Consider the following 25,028-nt stretch of genomic DNA (forward strand, 5'->3'; position numbering starts at 1 on the left):
ATCTACCGTAAGTTATTTGCTCAAACCTCATACAATTCAATGTAATTTACCTTTAATTTTGTTTAGCTAACTAATCGAGAGATGGCGAATCTTAAGACAACAATAAAATTCCTTGTTGTCACTTGGAGATGACATGTTCTGAGTCAGGATAGCCTCAGGGCATGTGAACCTCCAAGTTCACTATGGGCCTATTATGGAGACACCAAGAATGGGCACTCATATATATTAATACAATTAACTTTAATTTTGAGGACAAAAAAATAAATAAAATAAAATAAAATAAAATTCACCCTCATAATATACTTCCTTTGAGAAGAAAGATATAATATTCTTACTTATTTTCACTTTAGGATGAAGAAATAAAGCACAACTAGACTTAATAAAAAAAATCCGATAAATAAGTAAATCAAATTGGTTATGAAACTCCCACAAAGATGTAAAAATCTGAATTTTTTTTTTTTTTTTTCCTTCGCAAAGAGTTAGAACAATGTTTTTGAGAAGACTTGAACTGTTTCTATTTTTTACTTTGAAATGAGAGGAGATATTGATTTAGTAGTTTTTTCCATAACAGAATGCCAAAAAAAATAGCATAAACCTATCAAAGTGAACCTCCTCACAGAGGAGGTGTTACTGCTCTATTAAATTAATTTCAGACTATACATTTTGAAACTATCCCTTCTTATAATTTAGCAAGAGAAGAAGGGTTGCTGAGAAAAATGTGATTGTGTTTACTGACTCCATAAATGTGACACAATAGGTCCTGGGGCTTCAATTATTTGAAGTGGTTCATTGATTCTTTGAATGACAACACTTTCAAATTCATGAAAAGGAAATAGTGAAATACAGTAGTAGTCAATAAAGTGGCAAAAACACTTAAGCTGTCTTGTTGTATTAGATATAGCTTTCATTGTTCATGTACTAGTTGTCTAACAGACGGGGACTGACTACATATATGTAGCCCCACCTCCCCCTCTTCTCTGTGTGTCTGACTCTGTGTGTGTGTGTGTGTGTGTGTTGGTTGCTGATTGAGGGAGAATTGAAGACAAGACATAGACTGTTATCATGTGATTATGGGACTCTTTTCTTGCTTTAAAGAATATAAATGAAGTATGTGTTGGACCTATTTTTAGTTCCAAATGCATTGTAATTTGCAATCACATGCATATAACTTTTCATATTGTTTATGAAAGTAACCATAATTGACTAATTTCAGTTCCTTTATTTTGCTGCTGATTTTTTTTTTTATTTTTTTTATTTTTTATTATTATTTTTTTTTAATAGTAACTTTGTTGTGTGAGAACTTATTATTTAAGTTTGGAAAATATTACAATGAGATGCTAGCTCACTTTGAGAGTTTACTCATCATAATATATTTACTCTTTTTAAGTTTTAAGACACTGATTAAAAGTTTGAGCTAATTGCTGCTGAATTTTTATATTTTATTTTTTTTAACTTGTTACTAACTTTTGTTGCATGAAAACTTATTAATTTCTTATTGTCACTCAAACACTAAATATTTTGCTGGGCTAAAATTCTCTCCACTCCCAAAGTAAATCTAATGAAACAAAATGTGCAACATTTACCAGGTTTTATCTTTCGAATTTCACCCATTTGTAATGGTAAAATTTGATTACATCACTTACTTAACAAAAGGATTTTGTTTTACAATTCAACATTGAGACACTAATAATATTAAAATTTACCATTATATTGGTCAAATTTTATCATTATATTGGTCATAATGATAAAATTTTAATATAAACAATAGAGTAATACGAAAGGAGAATTATGTCGTAATTTGAATAGTTCATATACCAAATTAATATACTCAGGAGATAATTTTGTACTTTCTAGCGGGAAAGACTTTGAATAGTGATCTTGTTGATACTAAAGTACGGTGTAGTTAGAGGGTAATTGAAGAAAATGAAATATTATGTTGGTATAAATTATTAAAGAAAAAGAAAGGGATTTGAAATGATACAAATTAAGCATACTGTGTTAATTTTGTTATCCTTTCAAAAATAGAAAAAATAAAAAGAAATGTAAATATTTTTAATAAAATTTTGTTAATATCAAATTTACATTTATCTATTTAAAAGAAAAAATCTATTAAAAAAAAGTATGGTAATAAATTCATTAAAATAATTTTTTCTTTTCTTTTTTAAAACATAATTACTATCATTTTTTTTATATTTTATTAATCAACCAAACAAAATAAGTGCTTAATAATATCTCTCCAAATTAATATTACTTTTTTTTTTCTTTTTTTTTTTCTTCGCCGGACACAGAAGATAAAATCGTACGTTTTAGAGGGAAATTAAATTAAGAGATTGAAGAAAATTTGATAAAGCTGAAAAAATAGGTTCACGTGTATATCAAATCAAAGGTCAATTATGCAAACTGGCGGTATGGAGAAGTTATATCACACTCACTTTGGGTGGGTCGCCAACCCTCACATATTCCAGCCAATTGTCTACATCTCTTCTTATCAAAACAATGACAACTTATCTTACTTTATAAAATGTTAATTGAAACCTGAGATGTCAATAATTTTTATTTTTATCATATGATTTGAATTAGCAGTCCAAATTAACAATAAAAAGTTAATTAACCACTAGTGTGGTGACAAATTGAAGTTTAAGTTGCATTTATTTTTCATATAAAAATCTGTTATATCAGTTATCTTGGATCAAGTATGTAATCTCTATGTGCCAGCGAATTTTGACATTTTTAGTTGAAGAAATCATTTAAATGGTGTAAAATTAATATTCTTTTGTAATTTTTAATGTTTGGTGTGAATGAAAAAAAGGAAAAATCCAATTTGAATTTCTTTAGACAGTGGCTTTGAAGATTGTCAAAATCCACTTTAATATTTTTAATTTCAAAATTGATGATTCTTATCCGTAATATTATCCCTTAATTTGGATAGAAAAAACGCATGCTTTTTCATATCCAACTTAGCTTTTTTGTGGGATAAGAATCATAGTATCAAGTCGAGCTTCAATTTGTATTTGGTATGGAAAAAACCTAACTATCATATTCCTTCAATAGATGAATATGAATTGTGCATATGACACGTCATATTCAGATTTATATATATAAGAATTAAGTAAGAGAAGATTCACGAGCCAATCAAATAAAATAAGCTTTTTTATTAGACGACAAACACACCACAAAGCACGCACATCAGGAAAGAACCAATTGCCTTTCACATCCACCATATTGGTCACCCACACAAACTTGACGCACAAAAAAAAAAAACACTACAACCAAACACTCCCTTACAATAAAACGCCCAATAAACGGAAACTAGAGATATTCAGCCCATATGTAAATCACACGCTGCAACCTTGGCTCTTTTTCAAAAGTAGCTGGCGGTGGCCTTATTGTGAGAAATTCTGCCAGTAATCCAACAAGAATTGTATCGGCTTTTACTTTTTATGTGGCCAGTTCAAAGGTCGCTGAGGCTTGAGTTCTCCGTGAAGGATTGAAGTTGCTATTTCAATGGGGTTATGATAAGGTAGATATAGAAGGTGATTGCTTATCCATCATTTCTACCCATCCTCAGGACTCCCTCTCATTTCCTTTAAGGGAAGATATCCAATTCATGATGGAGAAAAATTCTCATTTTCGACTTGGGTGGAAGCCAAGGGGTAACAATTCAGTTGCTCACATTATCAGTCAATTGACAATGGCCTTTCAATCTAGTGATGTAAGTTGGGATGTTTGGCCATCCGAGGTGCTGAAGGCTATTGATCTGGATACTCTGGACCATGGGGCTTAGTGGGTTGGTTTTGTTTTTTTGTTTTCCTTTTTTGTGTTTTCTTTGTTTGTTGGGTGGCAAAAAAAAAATCACACGCTGCACTGGGTTGTACCCTTTATTCTGTACTACGATGTCACACTACGTCCGGCCGCACCTAATCACACAGATTACTTATATTGCCAGAACAACAACCGACACTGATTTTCCGACCCGACACTGATTTTCCGACCCGACCCGGAAGCCTGCTCACCCAAACGGATGTGCAGTGGAGACAGTTGATCGATGATAATGATGGATAATTGGACGGTGATGATTGGTTTGTGTTCCGGAAGCGGGTCACAGTGAGGGACGTGTTTAAGAACTCTCTGACCTGGGTAATTATCCCATCAGCGACAGGCCAGGCGTGGACCCAAGAGATTGAACGGCTGAGATCGCAGCCCTCGACGAGGACGGTTGATCCGAAATCGGCGACGGAGAGGGGCTCGAATTCGAAGGATTTTTTCGGCGAGGTAGTGCCGGTGAGCAGTCGCATCATATACTGGTGGGACAGCGGACCATGGAACCACCACTCGAGGTCGGCGGCGAGGAGCTTGTGGACGGTTTCGACGTCTAGAGCGCTTAAGGCTTCATACAGGGCGAGCACCACCCTTCGATTGTAGGATTCCTCCAGAATTTCCTCTGAATTTGCCAGTTCTTGCACAATAAACACGCCTAAGCTTTGCGTGTGTTGGGAGTTTAAAATCTTTGAAGCACCTTCTTATCGAAGGAAGACGTGAGTTTGAAGATCATAAGTCATGACTCATAGCCAGAAGATAAGTTCTCCAGGTTACCTAATTTTGTTTGCATCATGAAATAAGAAGGCAGAACAAAAATACAAACACCTCCTACAAATTAAGAATTGGTGAGTACATCACCATATATACTCATATCCCAAATTCATGCAATACCATGTCAAATAAAAGAAAATCAGGTAAATATTTGAAAGTACAACAAAAACAATAAAAATGGGAGAGGATTCGACTCACCAAGAACGAACATTTAATCCTACTTCGCATCATTCTTCACATCATCTGAATCGAAATCACTAGCATTGTAACCTAAATGAAAAAAATACAATTAATACCAATAACAAGAAGCAGAGCCACTATATGTATATGTTTGTACATAAATACAAATGGAGAGAGAGAGTTTATCACTAACTTTCCACACAGAAGATCGACTCTTTGAAGCTTTACTAATCCAAGCTCGTCCCTAAATTTAAAAGTTCCCAATGAGCTCAAAAACATTTAAAAAAACCAATAAAGTCCAAGCCTGGATAGGAAAACAAGTGCCTCTCAATAAAATTGCCCTCTCAGTTTAACCATGATCACAGATTAAACCCAAGAAAATAAACAAGAAAAACAAAGGAACCCCAAGAATTATAAAGTTGACACCTTCTGGGTATCTCTAGGGACACCATATAGACTGTAACAGTGGCATGTCAGTTCTTAAAAGACATTAAATAAACCCCAATATCCAAAAAGTTCCCATTGAGTTCAATAACATCCAAAAAAAAAAAAAAACAACAAAGTCCATACCTTGATATGAAAATAAGTGGCACTCAATAAAGTTTATTGATCACATATTAAACCCAACAAAATAAACAAAGAAACCCCAAGAATGAAAAAAATCAAACACCTTCTGGGTGTGTCTAGGGATACCATAGCCACTGCAATACATCTGACCCACCAAGACCTGCAATGCGCTGTCACCGGTTTTGGCCTCCTTGAGGATGTCCTGAAACCACCGCTTGACGCAGTCGGAGACCACCTCCGCCAGCCGCACGCGGGTCTTCTCCGAGGTCTCCTCCATCTTCACCCTGGGCTACAGGAATCGGTTTGTGGACGCGGCGGGTTTGACGGATTTGGGACCTTGGAGCTGCTTGTCCAAGGAGACAATCCTGGGAAAATCTTGGAGGGTGAGTGTAGAGGGAAGTGATTTTCCCATAAAACAAACAAATGGAAAGAAGATGTGTACTAGTTATACTGTGGCTGGTGTTACAAGTGAAACTTGTCCCACATCGGATTTGGATGGGGGTTAAAGTGTGTATAAATGGGTGGGTATGCAGTAATACCGAATAGTTCGAGTTTTTGGATAAATGGGCAAGCACCCACCCGTTATAGTTGGTATCAGAGTCAAACCCACCCGCCCCGGAGAGTGTTCCGGTCTGCCTCCGGGTAGGTAGGGTGGTCCAACCGCAACGAGAGCGTTGCCCGAGTTCGGGTGAGGGAGAATGTTACAAGTGAAACTTGTCCCACATTGGATTTGGATGTGGGTTGAAGTGTGTATAAATGGGTGGGTATGCAGTATTATCCAATAATTCGAACTTCTGAGTAAATGGGCAAGCGCCCACCCGTTACACTGGAGGTGATTGCGAGAAAGAAGGAGATGGAAAAGTAAATGGATTTCTTTCTTTTTCCTTTGGAATGGCTTTGTTTTTTTTTTTTTTTCTTTTCAGTGGGGGTGCGGCCCTCCTCTTATCTGGTTTTCGAGAAGTTATTCAGTACCCCATAGGTACCATGTCATTGTGCTGACATGGTACCTCCATCCACTACAAACACGACGTGTTAAAAATTAAAAAAAAATTCCATGTCAACACAAGTTTCACAAAATAGGGAAGGTAGCAAAAGGAGGAGTAACTCCGTCCGAAATTTCAAAATCCCTCCACTTTTTTTAACTCAAATTTCAAATTTTAAAAATCAGACTAAAGATTATATGCTCTAAAATCTTCTCTCTCATAATTCTCACCCTATTTCTCACTCTTTCTCTCTTCTGAATCTATCCATACACTGAAAATCATCCCAAGCTGTCCATCAATGGAACACCATGGCTGTGAATAGTTCATTGTTGTGGCTAACATCCATGGTCGTGACTATCACAACCTTCAAATACAACACCTTCTATTTCATCGTGGTTTCAATTCTTTGCAATCTCGTCCGTTATGACACCAATTGGTAAGTAACTCTCTCCGATGCCTTGATGACCGGCCATTTTCGATCATTGAGTACTCACAAATTCCTCACTTTTTTCCTAAAGCACCATTAGAAAGCATGGGTATTTTTGCTTGAATGTTCATGTTCACAAAGATAGAGAAACGGAGAATCCCGATCCTTGATGACCCATCTACCTTGACGGAGGAGGATGGAGGTGCAGTGTTCTCGCGTATGTGGATCGAAGTGTCCAGGCGAGATGGTGGTTTTAGGTTGACATTAATAAATTTCAGGTATTTTTGGATTCTTATCAAATGGTAGATAATCAAAGAAATATGGTGACTACCATGTTTCAGACTTTGATTCATATCCAATGCCGCCAAGACTGGCCCATAAACTTGAAGAAGATCCAATACTGCTCGAATCGGCACCAATATAAAGTAATAAACTTTATCCTTAATTGTGGTTGAGAGTAATTTGTATTGGAAACAAATTGTGCCCTCATCAGTCTGCTCCTTATCAACCATTTGTAGCAAGTCTACTTGGACTTTGTAATTTTTTATGACGTATGGGTTGCCAAATAATCCAGTTCTCATTCCATGTCTTCTCTTCAAGTGAATATTTTAACAGCAAAAGTTAAGTTTTACTAGATTGCTTCAATGTGATATTGTGGTCAATAGATGCCACATCTTAGTCTAGTATTATCTTCAATGTATTTTTTTATTTTTTGTGAGTTATGTTTTTAGGAATCCCTTACAAATTTCTGGGATGATTGGAATGCAAACATGACCAAGAAACATGACCAAATCCAGTGTTGAAAAAGCAAACTTACCTCCAAAAAAAATTCATACCAAGAAACTTTCATCACAATACAAATTCTTATTACAATAGTTTTTCTTCTATTTGAACAATAGGTTATAGGTCCTATTGCAAACCATCAAAAGTCATTCTCATTACAACCAATAAGAACACCAACAAGAATTTGACAATAGAAGTATTTAAAAAGTTTCTTTGTCTTTTGGTTAAAGGATGATGCTGTTATTCATCTCCCTATTTCCATCCTTGCAGTCTTTAATGGAGCCACCAATTCGCAATCACAAGAAGCATCCTCAATTCATAACAGAGCCTAATAAGTAAACAAAATTACCGAGTTAGTGATATCATTAATAATAAAAAAGTTAAAAACAGATAAAATGTTAATGTAGAGAATCTAATGGATCATATAGATGAACAAGATGCAAGAAGCAAAAGAAACAATAAAAACAAAATTCAAAAATTTCATTGATATTTTAAAAAAATACACCATTTTTTTGGCGTCCCTCCATTGCTACAAAGACAAGGTTGTAGCAACAACACCTCGTGGAGAAAGATGAAGCCTCCAAGTCTGCTACTGCCAGAATCAATGTATATGGCAACTATAGTGAAGTCAAAGGTGCTTTCTTTGAAGGCGGTGATAGTCACGGCCATGGGATGTCAGCCACCACAATGATCTACTCACGGCCAGGGTTCTAGTGATGAAGGACAGCTTGGGATGATTTTCAGTGTATGGATAGATTCAGGAGAGAGAAAGAGGATGAGAATTATGAAAAAGAAGCTTTTAGAGTAAATAATCTTTAGTCTGATTTTTAAAATTTGAAATTTGAGTTAAAAAAAAAGTGGAGGTATTTTGAAATTTCAAACGGAGTTACTATTCCGTTTGCTACCTTCCCTATTTTGTGAAACTTGTGCCGACTTGAAATGTTTTTTTAATTTTTAACACATGTCGTGTTTGTAGTGGATGGAGGTACCATGTCAGCACAATGACATGGTACCTATGGGGTACTGAATAACTTCTCCTGGTTTTCATACCAAAAAATACGAAGGAGGAGCCAGTTTGGGACAAAAGTGGGAAACCCTTTAACTTATCCATGAAATGCAACACAACACCAACAAATATCTCCAAAACACACACATCATCAAAGCCACTGCCGGAATAACAAACAGTGTCATTCTTGTCCAACCACTGCCACAATATCATCACTACTCTTGTTTTGAAGCACTTCAAGGTTCAATATCACTTTGGATAAATTACACTAATTTTTCTCTTGGACAAATTATACAAGTGACCTTTGCGGATGGCTAAAAAGTGGCTTTGAGGGTCAGTTTGGTTGGAGGGTTACGAAGAAAAAGAAAGGAAAAGTAAAAAGGTAGAAGTGAAATATCATGTTTGACCATGTATCATTAAACAAAAAAAAAATTAGAGAGATTTGGAAGGATTCAATTTAGGCATTTTGATTGGTTTTGTTATTCTTTCAAAAATAGGAGAAAATGAAATAAAAGGTAATAAACTTTATTATATATATACACATCTTGACTAAATTAGAGTATAATTCAAAAATAGAAATTTGACGTTTTTTAAAAAAAAAAAATTAAAGAATTTAAAGAACAAAAGAAAGATAAAGATATTTTCTCATAATATAATTTCCTTATTTATTTTCATTTTAGAATAAAAAAAATAAAGCACGACTAGACTTAATAAAAAAATCCAATAAATAAGTAAATCAAGTTGGTTATGAAACTCCCTCAAAAGATGTAAAAGCCTTAATTTCTTTTCTTTTTTTTGCAAAGAACTCGGACAATATTTTTGGGAAGACTTAAATTGTTTTTATTTTTTTACTTTAAAATGAAAGGAGATATCACTTAATAGCGATTTAGTAGTTTTTTTTCCGATAACAGAATGCCAAAAAAATTAGCATAAACCTATGAAAGTGAACCTCCTCACAGAGGAGGTGTTGCTGCTCTCCATTAAATTTCAGACTACACATTTTGAAACCGTCCCTTCTTATAATTTAGCAAGAGAAGAAGGGTTGCTTAGAAAAATGTGATGTTTTCACTGAATCCATAGATGTGACACAGTAGGTCCCTGGGCTTCAATTATATGAAGTGGTTCATTCAAACTTTCAATGACAACACTTTCAAATTCTCTAAAAGGAAATAGTGAAATACAGTAGTCAATAAAGTGGCGAAACACTTGCATGTAGTCCCCCACCGTTAGACAACTGTACATGAACAATGAAAGCTATATCTGCTACAACAAGACAGCTTATATGTAGCCCCCCCTTCCCCTCCACAGTGTGTGTGTGTTGGTTGCTGGTTGAGGAAGAATTGAAGACAAGACAGAGACGGTTATTATGTGATTATGGGACTTTTTTCTTGCTTTAAAGAATATAAAATGAAGTCTGTGTTGGACCTATTTTTAGTTCCAAATGCGTTTTAATATACAATCACATGCATATAACTTGTCATATTGTTTAGGGTAAAGTGTAATAAAACTTAACTCGCTCTTCCTAAAAACCTTCCTAAATTAGTTTTGTTATCATTAACTTCCTAAACTATTAATTTTTTTGCAAAAATTACCCATTCTTAAAATTCTGTTTGTTTTTCTCCGGTCTCCGGCCAATTAAGCGCGTGATGAACACATGCCAGTACTCTATTTTTAAAATGACAAAGCTACCCTTATACTATTAAATGTATAAAATCAAAATAAAAAAATCCCAAATTATTGAAACCCTAAAAGTCGAGACTCCCTATGCCGTTTTAGTTCTCTACCAGCCACACAACCGTCACAAACCAAACCTGTACACACACAGAAATATTGTATTAGAGCTTACTTCGGCAAAGTAACAGAGCTTATCTACCAAACCAAAGATAAAGAAAGCTTCAACAAAGCTCAACAAAATTTTCGTTTCTCACACTATAAATCAAAGAAATTTAACTTATAAGGGTTTGTAGATCACAGACACTGCTTCAATTTGTGAATCTACAATGCCTTGCAGTTGCAGAGAATCAAAACGGTGAACATCGGCGATTTGCAAGCTTAAGGTTCGAATGGGCAGGGGCAAGGCTTCAATTGCTGCGGTTGATTTGGGGATTTCACTTTTATAGCCTAAGCAACGGCGACAAAACCCTTTGCAAATTACTACGTGACTATTTCGCGTTTGCCAAGAAGAAACAGAGGACACCCAAATGGTTTACAGATAAATTGGAGGTATAGATTAAGGATTAGTGTTTACTAATTTGGCCCCAATAAAGTAAGATGGTAGCTTCGATGGATTCTTTTTTGGGTCACCGGTGCGGCGTGGGATGATGTTGATGAATTCTTTATTTTTGGTCACCGGTGTTGATGGATTCTCTCTTTTAGGTCACCGGTGTAGGGATGCGGATGGTGTTGATGGATTTTTTGTTGGTAATCACACTTAACTGTGCCCGCCAAAGGGGATAAGATTGGAATTGTTTTCGGCCATTCCAATCAAAATGAAAGTTTTTCCATTAAAACCGGTGAGAGCCCAACCTCAAACTCCATTACCGCTGACGCCGATGAGAAGCTTTAAGAATCAACAAGTAGCGAAACTGGTGAGAGCCAACCTCAAACTCCATGATCGCCTCACTGCGAGCAAACAAGTGAAGTCTCATTCCAGTGAACCACAAACAAACCTTTTTGATGAGTATCATACAGACCCAAGGCGAAACTTTTTTGGTCAACAATGTCATCGACGGTGGGAAAACTAGAGCGTAAAGAGAGCGAAAGCCTTATGTGTAAGGCCGTGTTTGGCGCGCTGAATTGAGTGGTGGTTTAGTGATAAGGATGAGGTAGATAAGGTGTGCTGTCATAATTCTATTGGATGGTTAAGATTTGTTTGACACATACTAAAGGGTAATATTGTAATCCTCTTTTTCCGGTGCTGGAGACCTCACTTGATGTCCTAAATTGCAACTTTATCATAGTTCAGAGGGCAATTGTTAATTCAAGAGAGTTTTGTGCAATTAGCTGAAAGTTCGGGGGAGTTTTATGCACTTTATCCTATTGTTTATGAAACATTACCATAATTGCCTAATTTCAGTTCCTTTATTTTGCTGCTGATTTTATTTTTTATTTTTTAATAGTAACTTTGTTGTGTGTGAACTTATTATTTAAGTTTGGAAAATATTACAATGAGATGCTAGCTCACTGTGAGAGTTTACTCATCATAATATTACTCTTTCTAAGTTTTAAGACACTGATTAAAAGTTTGAGCTAATTGCTGCTGAATTTTTATATATATATTTTTTTAAAACTTGTTACTAACTTTGTTGCATGAAAACTTATTAATTTCTTATTGTCACTCAAACACTAAATTTTGTTGGATTAAAATTCCCACCAGAGCCCCCCAAAAAAAACCCCACCAAAAAAAAAAAAAATGGTAGTGTAATACTAGCCTACTCCAAAATATATTTTTGGGTCTGCTTGTACATATACCGAATTGAATCTACTTATAATATAATTTTGTACTTTCCAACTGGAAAGACTTTGAATTTTGTTGAGACCAAGGTCCAGTGTTGTTAGAGGGTAATTGAAGGAAATGAAATATTATATTTGGTATAGATTATTAAAGAAAAAGAAAGGAAACAAAGGGATTAGGAATAATACAAATTGGACAAATTGGGTTGGTTTTGTTATCCTCTCAAATATGAAAAAAAAAATATAAAGAAAGATTAATATTTTTAATGAATCTTTGTTAATACCAAATTTATTTTTATCTTTTTAAAAGACAAAATCTATTAAAAATTGTACGGTAGTAATTTTATTAAAATAGTTTCTTTTTCTTTACTTCCCCAAAACATAATTACTATTATATTTCTCGAAAAAAAAAAATTATTAAAATTAATAAAATCTTTTCCTTTCAATTTTTGTTTTTTTTTTTTTTTTTTTTTCTCACCAAACCAATGTTATTTATTTATATTTTTATTAAAATTAATCCGGATACAGAAGATAAAATTGTACGTTTTAGAGGAAAATTAAATTAAAAGAGATTGAAGAAAATTTGATAAAATGAAAATTGGTTCACCAACCTATCAAATCAAAGGTCAAAACTGGCAGTGTCAATAAGTTATACATCACACTCACTCTGGGTGGGTCACCAACGCTCACATATTCCCAGTCTACATCTGCCTTATCACATAACAAAGACAACTTATCTACTTTATAAAATGTTAATTGAAAGCTGAGATATCAATAATTTTTACTAGTATCATATATGGTTTGAATTAGCAGTCCCAAGTAACCAATAAAAAGTTAATTAACCACAAGTGTGTTTATATATTGTTTTTGTGTTTTATGATAAATTGTAACATTTAAAAATAAATAAATAATTTGTACTCCATCAGAAATAGAAATAAAATCATCATGATTTTCACCTCATCGTTTAATCTCCACCTTTAATAAAGCAAGAGTAGGCATTCTGACTTTTTTAATTGAAGAAATCATTTAAATGGTATAAAATTGATATTCCTTTTGTAGGTTTAAATTTTTTTGAAGCTTGATTTGAATGCAAGGTGAAATTAGAAGAAAAATAATTCCAATTTGAATTTCTTTGGGACAGTGAATTTGAAGATTGTCGAAATAACTTTATCCAAATGGGAGATGTAGACCTCCTTAATTTCAAACTTTTGATGATTCTTACAAGTAATAATATCCCTTAATTTGGATACAAATAAACACATCCTTTTCATATCCAACTCATATTTGTTGCTTTTTATGTGCCATAAGAATCAAAGTAGGATTAGGTATGAGTCTATGACACGTCTTTGTCCAAACCAATTTTATGGAAAATTGTGCAGATGAAATAGGGGTGCGGTTCGAAAGAGCATTAAGTATTGTCATTAAAGAAATTTATTGAACTTAATTAATTAAAAAAAAAACAAATTCCAATATAACAAATATAGATAATTGAATATCCGTTGATATTTTAAAAGAATATACCATTTTTCTTCTTTTTGCAAAGGAAAGAGTTTGGGCAAAGTTGATAGTTTTACGTTAAATGGAAATTCAAGTGAGATTTATTAGATCAAGATAGATTGAAATTTTTCTTGAGGTGTAGAATATCTTTTGATTTCTAATTAATTTCCTTTAATATTGTTTCAACTCTACTTTACCATGTAAAGTATGCTTTGACATGTCATATTCATATATATATATATATATATATATATATAAGAATTAAATAAGAGAAGATTCACGAGCCAATCAAATAAAATAAGCTTTTTTATTAGATCACAGCACAAAACACACGTATCAGGAAAGAACCAATTGGCTTTCACTTTCACCATATTGATCACCCCACACACAGACGCACAAAAAAACTACAACCAAACACTCCCTTAAAATAAAACACACAATAAATGGAAAGGACAAAGAAACAAGAGATATTCAGCCCATATTTAAATCACTACCCTTTATTCTGTACTACGATGTCACACTACGTCCGGCCGCACCTGATCACACAGATTACTTATATTGCCAGAACAACACCCGGCACGGATTTTCCGGCCCGACCCGGAAGCCTGCTCACCCAAACGGACGGGCAGTGAAGAGAGTTGATCGATGATGATGGATAATCCGACGGTGATGATTGGTTTGTGTTCCGGAAGCGGGTCACAGTGAGGGACGTGTTGAAGTACTCTCTGACCTGGGTAATTATCCCATCAGCGACAGTCCAGGCGTGGACCCAAGAGATTGAACGGCTGTGATCGCAGCCCTCGACGAGGACGGTTGATCCGAAATCGGCGACGGAGAGGGGCTCGAATTCGAAGGATTTTTCCGGCGAGGTAGTGCCGGTGAGCAGTCGCATCATATACTGGTGGGACGGTGGACCATGGAACCACCACTCGAGATCGGCGGCGAGGAGCTTGTGGACGGTTTCGACGTCTCGAGCGCTTAAGGCTTCATACAGGGCGAGCACCACCCTTCGATTGTTGGATTCCTCCAGAATTTCCTCTGAATTTGCCAGTTCTTGCACAATAAACACGCCTAAGCTTAGAGAGAGAGAGAGAGAGAGAGAGAGAGAGTAGATAGAGAGAGAAGAGGGTAAGGAATCCAAGAACGTAGGAAGATATCTTATATAGAGAGATAAGGGGCAGAAGGGTCTTTTTGTATGCTTCATTTTCCCACAACACTTTACTTTTGCCCTCAGAGTTCCATGTAATGTCAACTTTACCTTTCTAGTTTTATTTTCTAAATAAGTAAATAACACTTTTATAAATTCTTAATAATTTTTTAGTAGCACTTTTATTGTTATTATTGATGTTTTAGAAGTCGGAGAGACTTAAATTTGTAAACCGTATTCATAAACTAATTAAATCACAATCACATTGGAGGACGTGCACTCGTAATTATGATTTTGTTAATTTAGGTCACAATTAGTCTCACAATATGCTTTCCTTTCAAACATTATGATTGACTAAAAAGCATTTTAGTTCATGACTAAATTAAATGGCAAAAGACATCAAATCTGGGGGGTAAAAAAGGTAAAACTTGTTAATTAGTATATAAATATTCCAATTACGACCACGTACACGTTATAAGTGGTCAAACTTTGCGTGTGTTTAAAGATTAGTATCACCGAAAACCTTTGCGTGTGTAAAGATTAGTATGACCGAAAAAGTCAGAGAAGCATGGAAAAATTAACCACCCAATTAATAATGGTATTATATGTATATTAAGTAGCTTCTGAATTCGTTAAGTCATAGCTTGCGTAGGGGTGTATTTTATGCCACGGTAATAACGTGACAATCTATATAATAGAGGGTTATATTATCACTTTTGTCTGCGTGTGGTTGTGCATTTGTTGTATCAGCTTGTGAATTGCATTATGATATCAAACCAATTTTATTAATTAAGATCTTAATTAAACGATGAACAATAATTACAAGAGAGAGGTGTATAGTTACAAGACTTGGCGAGTTTGTTGTAGGCATTGGCATCGAACAACACGGCAACGTCTTGTCACACTGAACTGCTTCTCTGGTTTTGAATTCAAATACGAAAATTGAGTTACAAAACCGTGGCCAAATTAAATTCTTATTTAGGGGTGGAATGGATTATGGATCTAAAACCAACCAGCCAAATGAATGTTAAATAAATAATCCATACTATAAAATGTTGAAGAGGATTTTGATTCAATTAATTGTAGTTTTCAATACCACTCGTATTATAGTAGCATAAATATATATATGTGTGCACGCGCAATTTCACCTTATAATAACAACAAAATGTTCCGACCTATTTCATTCATTTTTTTCGCAATGTCCCTCTCAGAAGTCCAATGTTTAGACATTTGTGACTCGCATTTTTAGGTTGAAAATGATTGAAAATGTTTTAACAAAAACTGCAATTTCTCATGTCACGATGGTTTTTGTCGGGTCCCGTTAACGGGATAAATTTGAATCGAATATAATAATATAATTAAAAATTGAAAGCGCAATAGTGATAAACTCACTCCTATTATATATATATATATATATATATATATATATATATATACTTTTAAAAAAATTATATATAATATATAATATTTTTAAAGCCATTGTTACTTTGCTAAGTCAGTTAATATATTAATATTTAATATTTTATAATTTAAAAGTTGTACCAGCTTATTTACCCGTCTAATTTGAACATATTGGACTACATTTTTTTTTTTTTTAACAAAATAATAAAAGTGGCATAACCCGTTCGTCCTCTCATGACAATTAAACGAAGTACACGAAATAGAATATGTACCTTATATGTCAAAGTAGGGACGTAAATAGTATACTAATTATAAACCCAATCCAAAGTAGAGACGGGATTGATATGACGAAATTTTTAAAGAGACATAGTAGGGTTTACCCGAATCCACCCCAACTCTGTTCCATTATCATTTTTAATCGCTAACACCAAACGGAACATAACATAACATGTTATATGATAGAAAAAGATATCTTAACAAATGCGACCAATCCTTTTAAGCAAAAATCGACATACATGACATTGTTATATATCATTAGAGCTCACCGCTGATGATATAAGATGACAGACAGCCATAGAGTTTAAATTTCTTTGTACAACAAATAATGCTAGAGATGGTTAGCGACTTATTGTCTAAGAAGCACAAACACAGAACACACAAACTATAAGACACATGTATAATCATACTCAAAGCTTCATTTCATTTTATTTTATTTTTGAACAGGTGATGGGGCCCCAGTAAGATTTCATCATATCAAGTCTTGCACTTTATACTGTTGTTGGGACCCACACTAGCCGAAGGTACCACACTAAGTTCGGAGCCCAATCTTTTGTATTGAAGTTGTATACGGAGTACTTCTTAATTCCTCTACTGCACCCACGTGTATCAATTCAAATTGGCAAATTTTAATTCCCATAAAATGCAAGCAACTACACACGATTACTAAAAGAAAATCCCAAATCAATATAAAAAAAAATAAAAAAACAATAAGTAGACTTAATGAGGAGGATCTTACTAATTACATCTCTCAGTTTTTTAGTTTATTTATTTTAAATTTTATCTTTTATTTTGTTTTTGTTTTTATTTTTTTCTTGTTTCAAAACTAAGGAGCGGAGTGAGAATAATACTCCCTTTCCCATTTCAACGTGGTTTTTAACTATTTACTGTAAGTAATTTCTCACAATCGAGATGAATTTCAGATGAAGAAAAAGAAACATAATAAGGTACAGGATTAAGATATCTTAATTTCAAATTGTTAGTGATTATTTGGATAAATAAAATTAGTCTCAGCTCAAAATAAATTAGAGAGCACCTGAGCAGACTTGGACTTACAAAGGCTCCAAATAGGAGCCCAAAGTATGCAACAAAAGAGCCCAGGCCCAAGATAACAAAGCCCAAACCAACACACAGCCTCCTCCATCATAAAAGAAATTTAAAAAAAAAACCTCCGGTAACGCATCAAATGCAGAGCATCCTCTGCGAGTCAATTCAGTCCGGTGGGCGAAGAACAGACCAGGGAAGGTCCCACTCTCTATTGGCTAGTGAGTCAAGTGAGTCAATTCAGTCGTGAGGATGTGAAACCACAAAGTGTTTGTAAAAATGCCCAAATGGGTTCAATATATGAACATTTGGAAGAACCCACAAAGTGATTGTAAAATTGCCCAAATGGGGTTTTCAGTTCTGTTTTGGTAGAGATTTGTATCAAGGAGCTAGTGGGTAAGTTGTGGTCCTCCGTTAACTCCTCAAACACAAACAGTAAATCAATAAGAGGAATGTAAATCAATGCCAATATCTTGACAAACAGAGACAAATGTATTTCACTTTTATAATGAATGTTCAAAAAAAATGTCATACTATGTACCTACCGTCTCTCCATCTAAACTGCTAAGTTCTAAGCCTTCTCTAAGTCTTTTGTACCCCGCCACAAAAAATGAACTTTGACACTGTAAGTATCATGTAAGAGACTATTGTAAGTACTACAGCAGAAAACAAACGCTGATCCTCATGTTCTGCACTGAAAACGTCATCTTCCAGCCGGCGTCGGAGAGGTGGAGCCACACAAGGTCCGATGCCAGTAGGACCATTTGGTCAAAGATCAGGGAGAGCTGTTCCGGAATTGGCATCGGGTGAGTTAGAACACTCCCTTGGAAGACAGCTTCATCCTCGTGTTTGTCTTCATCCTCGTGTTTTTCAAAGGCCCAGAACTCAGACCATATGTCAAATTGTTCCTGAAATCAAAATTTTAAAAATAAATACATACAAGAACTTAAACCATCAAGAAACATCTACATCTACATATACATATAAGAACTTGAACAAACAAGAATCAAATTACATATACATATACATATTCATATACGTATAAGAACTCAAACATTCAAGAAAAATATACATATACATATAAGAACTTAAACAATAAAGAAACAAATTACTAACACAGAATCGAGATACAGCTACTTGCCTCAGTCAAATCAACAAAAATGACCAGGCGCCGTATGTATAGTAAGTTCACAATCCTTTACCAAAATCATCACTGCAAGTTTATGTAACTAATTATTAGAACAGAGAGAGAAAAACAAAAAAAGAAAAAGAAAAAGAAAGAAAGAACAAGAAAACCCTAGTACCAGGAGATGACGGTGGAGATGGAATGGCCACCACGACGCTGTAATCTTCAACTTCGTCAAGCTTTTCGAGAGGGGCGTCGAGATTCTTGAGACGGATTTGAACACCTTTAAAATAAGACAATGAAACACCAAGAAACATACATTTAATGCGATTGATTGAAAACGCAAAATCAAGAACCATCACTGAACAAGAACAGGACGGAACGATGAAGAGGATGAAACCAGTTATACAAAATTAATGCGTATGATTCTCAAGACGGCTTTGAACACCTTTAAAATCAGACGATGAAACATCAAGAAACATACATTTAATGCGGATTATTGACAATATACGCAAAATCAACAAAATCTATAAGTCTAACCTTCGGCATTTGTCACTTCAACCGAGTCCTCGTCAATTCGAACCCGGAAAGTCCCTTCTCCGGCCAAAGAAGCCATGAAAGCTCCAAGATTGACATTCACTGCGATAATTCTTGAAGTTGTGAATGAATCGAACGTCGACGCATCAAAAGCAGCAAGACCCCCCATTACAACTAGCCCATTCGCTTCAACCCTTGTGTGCATGTATACCCTTCTAGTGCAACATTCAATCCAACCCACTGCGCACACACTGCTGAGCAAATTTGCGATCCTATAGAAGGAATTCGAATGGCTAAATGAAAATTCCATTTCAAAATCAAATTCTGTTACGCAGGCACATGGACTGAGGTTGGTGCCTTATATAGCCGACTTGGGCTCGGCTCGGCTCGGGATAAGTATTAAACGTGTATACTTAAAATATATATGTAACAAGAGTTTAAAATATTAATATATGAAGCATATATTTTAATGTTAGTTGATTATTTATTAGTAAAAGAAAAGAAAGAAAATAATAATAATAATTATGTTTGTGGAAGAAAAGAAAAAAAAAATTATTGTAATGTAATGAATTAGAATCATTTCCTGCCAAACATATTTATTTTTTAATTTTTTGTTTCCTTCGATTATTAATATTATTTTCTTTTCCTTTCATTTTCATTACCCTAAGTTTGGACATTGCTCTAGTACCAGAGGAAAATAGTCAGGCCCAGCTTGACCAATTTGTTGTAGCTCTTGATCAATTGGGTTAGCTGGTCCCACTGTTGGGATTTATATGCCCTGGCATAGCAAATTCCTGTTTGGATTAAAGTAACATATGTTCCTGACGTTTCTGAAATATTTATGTTTTATACCATTGGTGAATTCAATGTATTATATTTCGATTCATTATAGAATTGATAGTGTCCATTTGATTACAAGAGATATTTATATATATGTATGTGATGACAATCAATGCATGATATATAAATAGTAATCATAAATGGTTCATAGTCGGTAATTATGGATAGACTCATAATTAATTAAGATTTGAACTGGATCCGCGTTAGGTCGAGATATATTGCGAGAGCCGTCGTATGCGATTGCTCCCTATCACCGTCATAGCATTTGACTCTTAAGTATGAGAAAATTATAGACTCTTTTATTAATTAATAATTACTTTGATTTGTTCGGCGGATTCTTCGGAATCCTTAGACCGACACTTTGGGTAGTTAGGTAATTAATAATTAGAGGGTTATATTTTCAATATTTGCATCATTACTACTTGTATTTATTTTGTATTGATTATGGTTGATCACAAAGTAAATTCAAAGGCCTTCGTGTGTTTTTAGACAAAATGATTTATTATATATTTATTTATTTAAATTATTATTTTTGTCAAACAAATGTTTTATTGTGATCGAGCCAGAAATAATCAAAGGTACCAAAATAAATATATTAATTAAGTAGTCGGATTGATGGCTTTATTTATCCGATAACTAATTATGCATAGAGGAGTCAAAGTGTAATATTGACTTAGAGGTTATTTATTATTTAATTGGAGTTTAATTAATTTCTTTTAGTGGAGTAGAAATTAATTTATGAATTAATTGAATTGGGTCCATGGACCGGGCCAATTATTAATTCATTGTAGCCAATAAAATAATAGGCCCAATGGATTCTCACTCATAGCCCAACTTGATATTGGAATCATATTAGATTTGAGACATATGAATTAGAGATTGAGAAGGATTTGTTGTTTCCTTTTCTTTATTTTTATGTTGCCTATAAATATACATGGTCTATGTATATTTTGGGGGTGATTTTTTTTTAAGAAGGAAAAAGGAATAAATTTTCTCTCTCTAGAAAATTAGGGTCAGTGTTCTCATCTAATGAAGGCTCCCACAAGCCTAGTTTTCTAAGGTCATTCATGGAGGCTTATGAGTGATTTCTAAAGGCAAGACTATTACCAAGAAGATGGAGATCCATGGAAAAGGTGTCTAGCAAAAGGGATCTATAATAAGTGAGAACATTCACTTTAGAGGAGAGATCTAAGGTTTACTCAAACCTTGATGTAAGCATTCAATCTTTTAATTGAATGATACATCATGTTTTATTTTTGCATAAAACTTGTCTCTATGTGATGAATCAAGATCTATGAATTTAAAATCCCTCGAAAAGTTTTTAAACTAGCACGTTTCCCTACAGTGGTATCAGAGCATGGTTTGATTCATTACTAGAGATCATGTTTTTATGAATTTCATCATCATGGATCCAAAATTATATTCATATATATTTTTTATTGATGTATGTTGATGTAGGATATAATATGTTAATATATATTGATAGATAATGATGTATGTATAATTGTGAATGGATGATGATTTGTGTTTGGGCCATGGATGAAGCTTATAAGTTATTGGAATGTAATTTTATCTTTGGATGAATGTAATTAAGGCTTTGATTTAGCCGTTTGAAAGTTCAATGATGTAATTTAATTTTTTCCATTGTATTTCAAATTGTAAATTTATTTAAAGTCATGTAATCTTCATCAAAGGATGCTATGAAGCTTCAAGAAGGTCTAAGAGGGTTAAATTAGGCTTCAGGAATTTTCTGGAATTTTTCCAGAATTTTTCGGAATTTTTCTGGAATTTTTTTGGCTTAATTTATATTTTCTGGAATTTTCGGCATTTTTCCGGCGACTGAAAAATTGCCGGCGGCGAGGTATTGGCGGGAGATAGAAGGACTGATGATCACATGCTTCGCGGAACACAATTATATGGTGCAACTGAAATCTGAGCTTTTGGATGATGGGAAGTTATTTCATGCGGCACAAGGAAGTGCACCTGGCGCGTGTGGAACACGCGCCAAGAGGTGGACATGGGCTGGCGCGTGGATCTCACGCGCCAGCCAAGGGAAATTGTTCCCAAGCTTGTGGAGGCGCGTAGGGGCGCGTCCCACGCGCCACAGGTGCGTCCCAGAGCGTGGGGGCGCGTGGGAGCGCGTGCCATTACCTAGTGCATGCCCCAGGCGAGTGTGAGCGCGTGTGGGGCCCTCTAAGCGCATTCCAAGTGTTGTTTTGCCTCCGTAAGCGCGTACCAGCTCCCTACAGGTGTTTACAAGCTGTTGGAGGACGCCTGTACAATACTTAGAGTAATTAAATGTTAAAAGTTAAATCCATTGGCCATTTAAATTGCTTCTGTCTGTAGTTTGATTATTTATTTGATGCATGGAATAATTTAATACTGATTATGATTGTTCATACATTGGATCCATGATATTTAATTAAATGACTTGATTTATATTAATTAAATTATGAAAATTAATTGGATTTGATTACTAATTAATTTGAGGGCACTTATTGGGAAACGAAAAATTATTTTTGTAAATTATTTTTAAAATATGCTTCAAATTAAATATTAGTGAATCGTTTAAAGTCCAAATATTTTCTAAATTTAATTGGATTAAAATCAAGACGTTTTGCATGCATTATATCATGTAAATGAATAAAATGAAAACCCTAATTATGAATGATTAAAAATTGAGTGGGAGCGGGGATTTTTATACATTGCCCCATGGCCTTCGTTATTAACACCATTATAATTAAATCTTCAAAAATAAGGCCCCACACATGATTTGAAGAGTCTTAATATTACAAGAATGGTTATCTTATGAAAATAATAATATTAAATATTCATTATAATTAGATCTTTAAAAATAAGGCCCTACGCATGATTTAAAGAGTCTAGATTATAATGACAAGATATTTAATATTTTATTTTTCATTGGAGCTTTAATAACGTTATACACTCAATCTAAAATCAATAGTGTTAGCTCCCCAACGGAGTGATCTACACTAGGTGATTTTAGAAAGGTTAAACAAAATCGGGAATCATTTTATATAGATAGATAAGGCATTGTCTTAAGAGATATGGAGATGATGGGATTTGCCCGCTAATAGCAATAATGAACTTCGCCAACCGAATAAGTTATTGGCGTATTGGTTATCCGATTTTTCATGTAGTGGTTAAGGGACCCACATACTATTTTAATGGAAGTGTTCGCCTAATAGTAAATGAATCTCAACAATAGTAATAATGAACTTCTCCAACAGGAAGTTATTGACATATTGATTGGTTGATTTATTATGCTGCAGAGTTGAGGGACCCGCATTAATTAAAAGGGATTGTTCACCAATAATGATAATGATCTCTTGTTCGATTGAGATTTATTATATTATGTGGTTAACAAACTCATTTAAATTTTAAATATACATGACAATATTAATAATTCACCTTGCATATTGTATGAATGCATTTATATTCAGATTAATTATGTCTAATTCAATTTATCTGCTTGCTTACATATTCAATGTAACTGGACCTCATTAATATTGACTGGGAAAGGAACTTAGATATTTTATTCACAACGTAAGGGTACAAATGTATTTACTACTTCTAAACCTAATTCTTTTACTTTAAGATACCCGAGAGAACATTAATACTTTGAATAAATGAAATAAGGCAAATGAGATGACTTGGTGCAATATTCTAGAGTTTACCTCGAATACTCTCCAAAGCTAACATTTACATTATTTTATTTTCTTCAAGCATCATGTTAAATATCAATAAGATATTTTGATGAGATTAGATAGAGAGTATGTCAAAGTACTATGTCAGACTTGAATAACATCAAGATAGCCTAAGGAACTCCAGTATGAAATCGAATTTTGGAAAATGATTGTTTATTATTTAAAAATTAGCTGGAGATCAATAGGGCTGACTTAGGTGGTAAGTTTCAAGTTGACATGATTATTGCCTTGTTACCAAACTCGTTCGACACTGTTAAAGTGAACTAAATAAGGAATCGGTTTGAGTTCACACTCGCTGATATTCTTATAGAATTGGTAACAGATGAAGGGATAATCAAAAGTATGGGCGTTCCTATTAATCTAACCTAGTCTATACCATCTTCTTCTAGGCCTAAGTGGACGGGCAAAGCAAAGAAGAAGGATGATAATAGGACTAGGCTAGCACAAAACATGGGTATCCAAAAGGTTAAAGGGAATAAGGCAGTGTATGTGGAGAGCAAATTAAATTGTTTCTTTTGCTGCTAACGAAGACACTAAAGGACGAACTGTCTAAGCAATGACGTGGTATAGGTAAATATATATTTAATCATTGAGCCATGTTATGTGGTTGTATCTATTAATTCCTGATGGATAGATTTTGGAGCCATTAAACATTTTTGCAATTCGTTGCAAGGATTTCAGGAATCCAGAAGCCTCAATGATATGGAATATATTTGTATTTGACCTGATGTCAAGGTTGTAGCTAAGTCAGTGGGAGTATTACATCTGAAATTAGAGAGTATGAGGTTATTAGTATTAGAGAACTATCTTTATGCACAGAAGTTAGACACTATCTTATTCTTGTTTCACTTGTGGTTTATAAAAACTGTGTTGTTATTTTGTAAAACTGGTTTTATAAAATTGAATAGATATGCGATTACTTCTGGTGTATTGAAAGATGGTTAATATACTATAATCATAAGCTCTTAAGATTTGCAGAATGTAGAAACTAATGTTGCATCTTCTAGATTGAATGTTAAGAGAAAAATTGTTATTCCTGACTCATTGTATTTTTAGTGTCTATTTTTGGGTTGTAATCAGTCAAAATGAGATTCAAAGATTGGTCAAAGAAGGTTAATTACCTAGTGAGGCAGAGGAGCCTAAACCAAACTTGTGAACCCTGTTTTGAAGGATAGATAACTCTTAGGGCTTAATCAGCCAGATGAAATAGACATAAAGGACAATTGGAGTCGGTACACACTGACACGTGTGGTCTTATGAACATCCAAGCAAGATTACTCACGTTTTGGATAAGTTCATCTGATGCAACACAAGTCTTAAACTCTTGGTATATTCTGAGAAGGTTAAGACTGATGTGGAGCACAGATTAGGTAAACTTATCAAGACATTTCGATCTGATCGAGGATATGAGTTTTTCTTGGGATAGTGCAAAGACTATATGGT

General features: G+C 34.3%; 2 protein-coding genes across 6 annotated transcripts; both read right to left on the reverse strand.

The window, feature by feature from the left end:
• Positions 1-3,124: 3,124 nt before the first annotated feature.
• On the reverse strand, positions 3,125-5,741 carry LOC132312455 (wound-induced protein 1-like). Of its 5 annotated transcripts, none has more exons than XM_059810829.1 (4): positions 5,441-5,741; positions 4,964-5,014; positions 4,789-4,860; positions 3,125-4,593 (listed from the first exon to the last, which is right to left on the reverse strand). In XM_059810829.1, exon 4 carries the CDS (start codon positions 4,296-4,298, stop codon positions 3,918-3,920), a length of 381 nt encoding a protein of 126 aa, XP_059666812.1. In that variant the 5' UTR covers positions 4,299-4,593; positions 4,789-4,860; positions 4,964-5,014; positions 5,441-5,741; the 3' UTR covers positions 3,125-3,917. The 5 variants fall into 5 exon arrangements, with proteins under 5 accessions (XP_059666812.1, XP_059666811.1, XP_059666813.1 ...); XM_059810833.1 differs by having other exon boundaries at positions 4,413-4,593; XM_059810828.1 differs by having other exon boundaries at positions 3,125-4,860.
• Positions 5,742-13,776: 8,035 nt separating this feature from the next.
• On the reverse strand, positions 13,777-14,690 carry LOC132314459 (uncharacterized). The gene has a single exon (XM_059813323.1). The coding sequence runs from the start codon at positions 14,688-14,690 to the stop codon at positions 14,040-14,042; it is 651 nt and encodes a 216-aa protein (XP_059669306.1). The 3' UTR covers positions 13,777-14,039.
• Positions 14,691-25,028: the final 10,338 nt, after the last annotated feature.

Source organism: Cornus florida, unplaced genomic scaffold (assembly GCF_030987335.1).
Source record: "Cornus florida cultivar Cherokee Brave unplaced genomic scaffold, ASM3098733v1 CherokeeBrave_3.0.0_Hap2_Chr06, whole genome shotgun sequence".
In the NCBI taxonomy this organism is placed as follows: Eukaryota; Viridiplantae; Streptophyta; class Magnoliopsida; order Cornales; family Cornaceae; genus Cornus; species Cornus florida.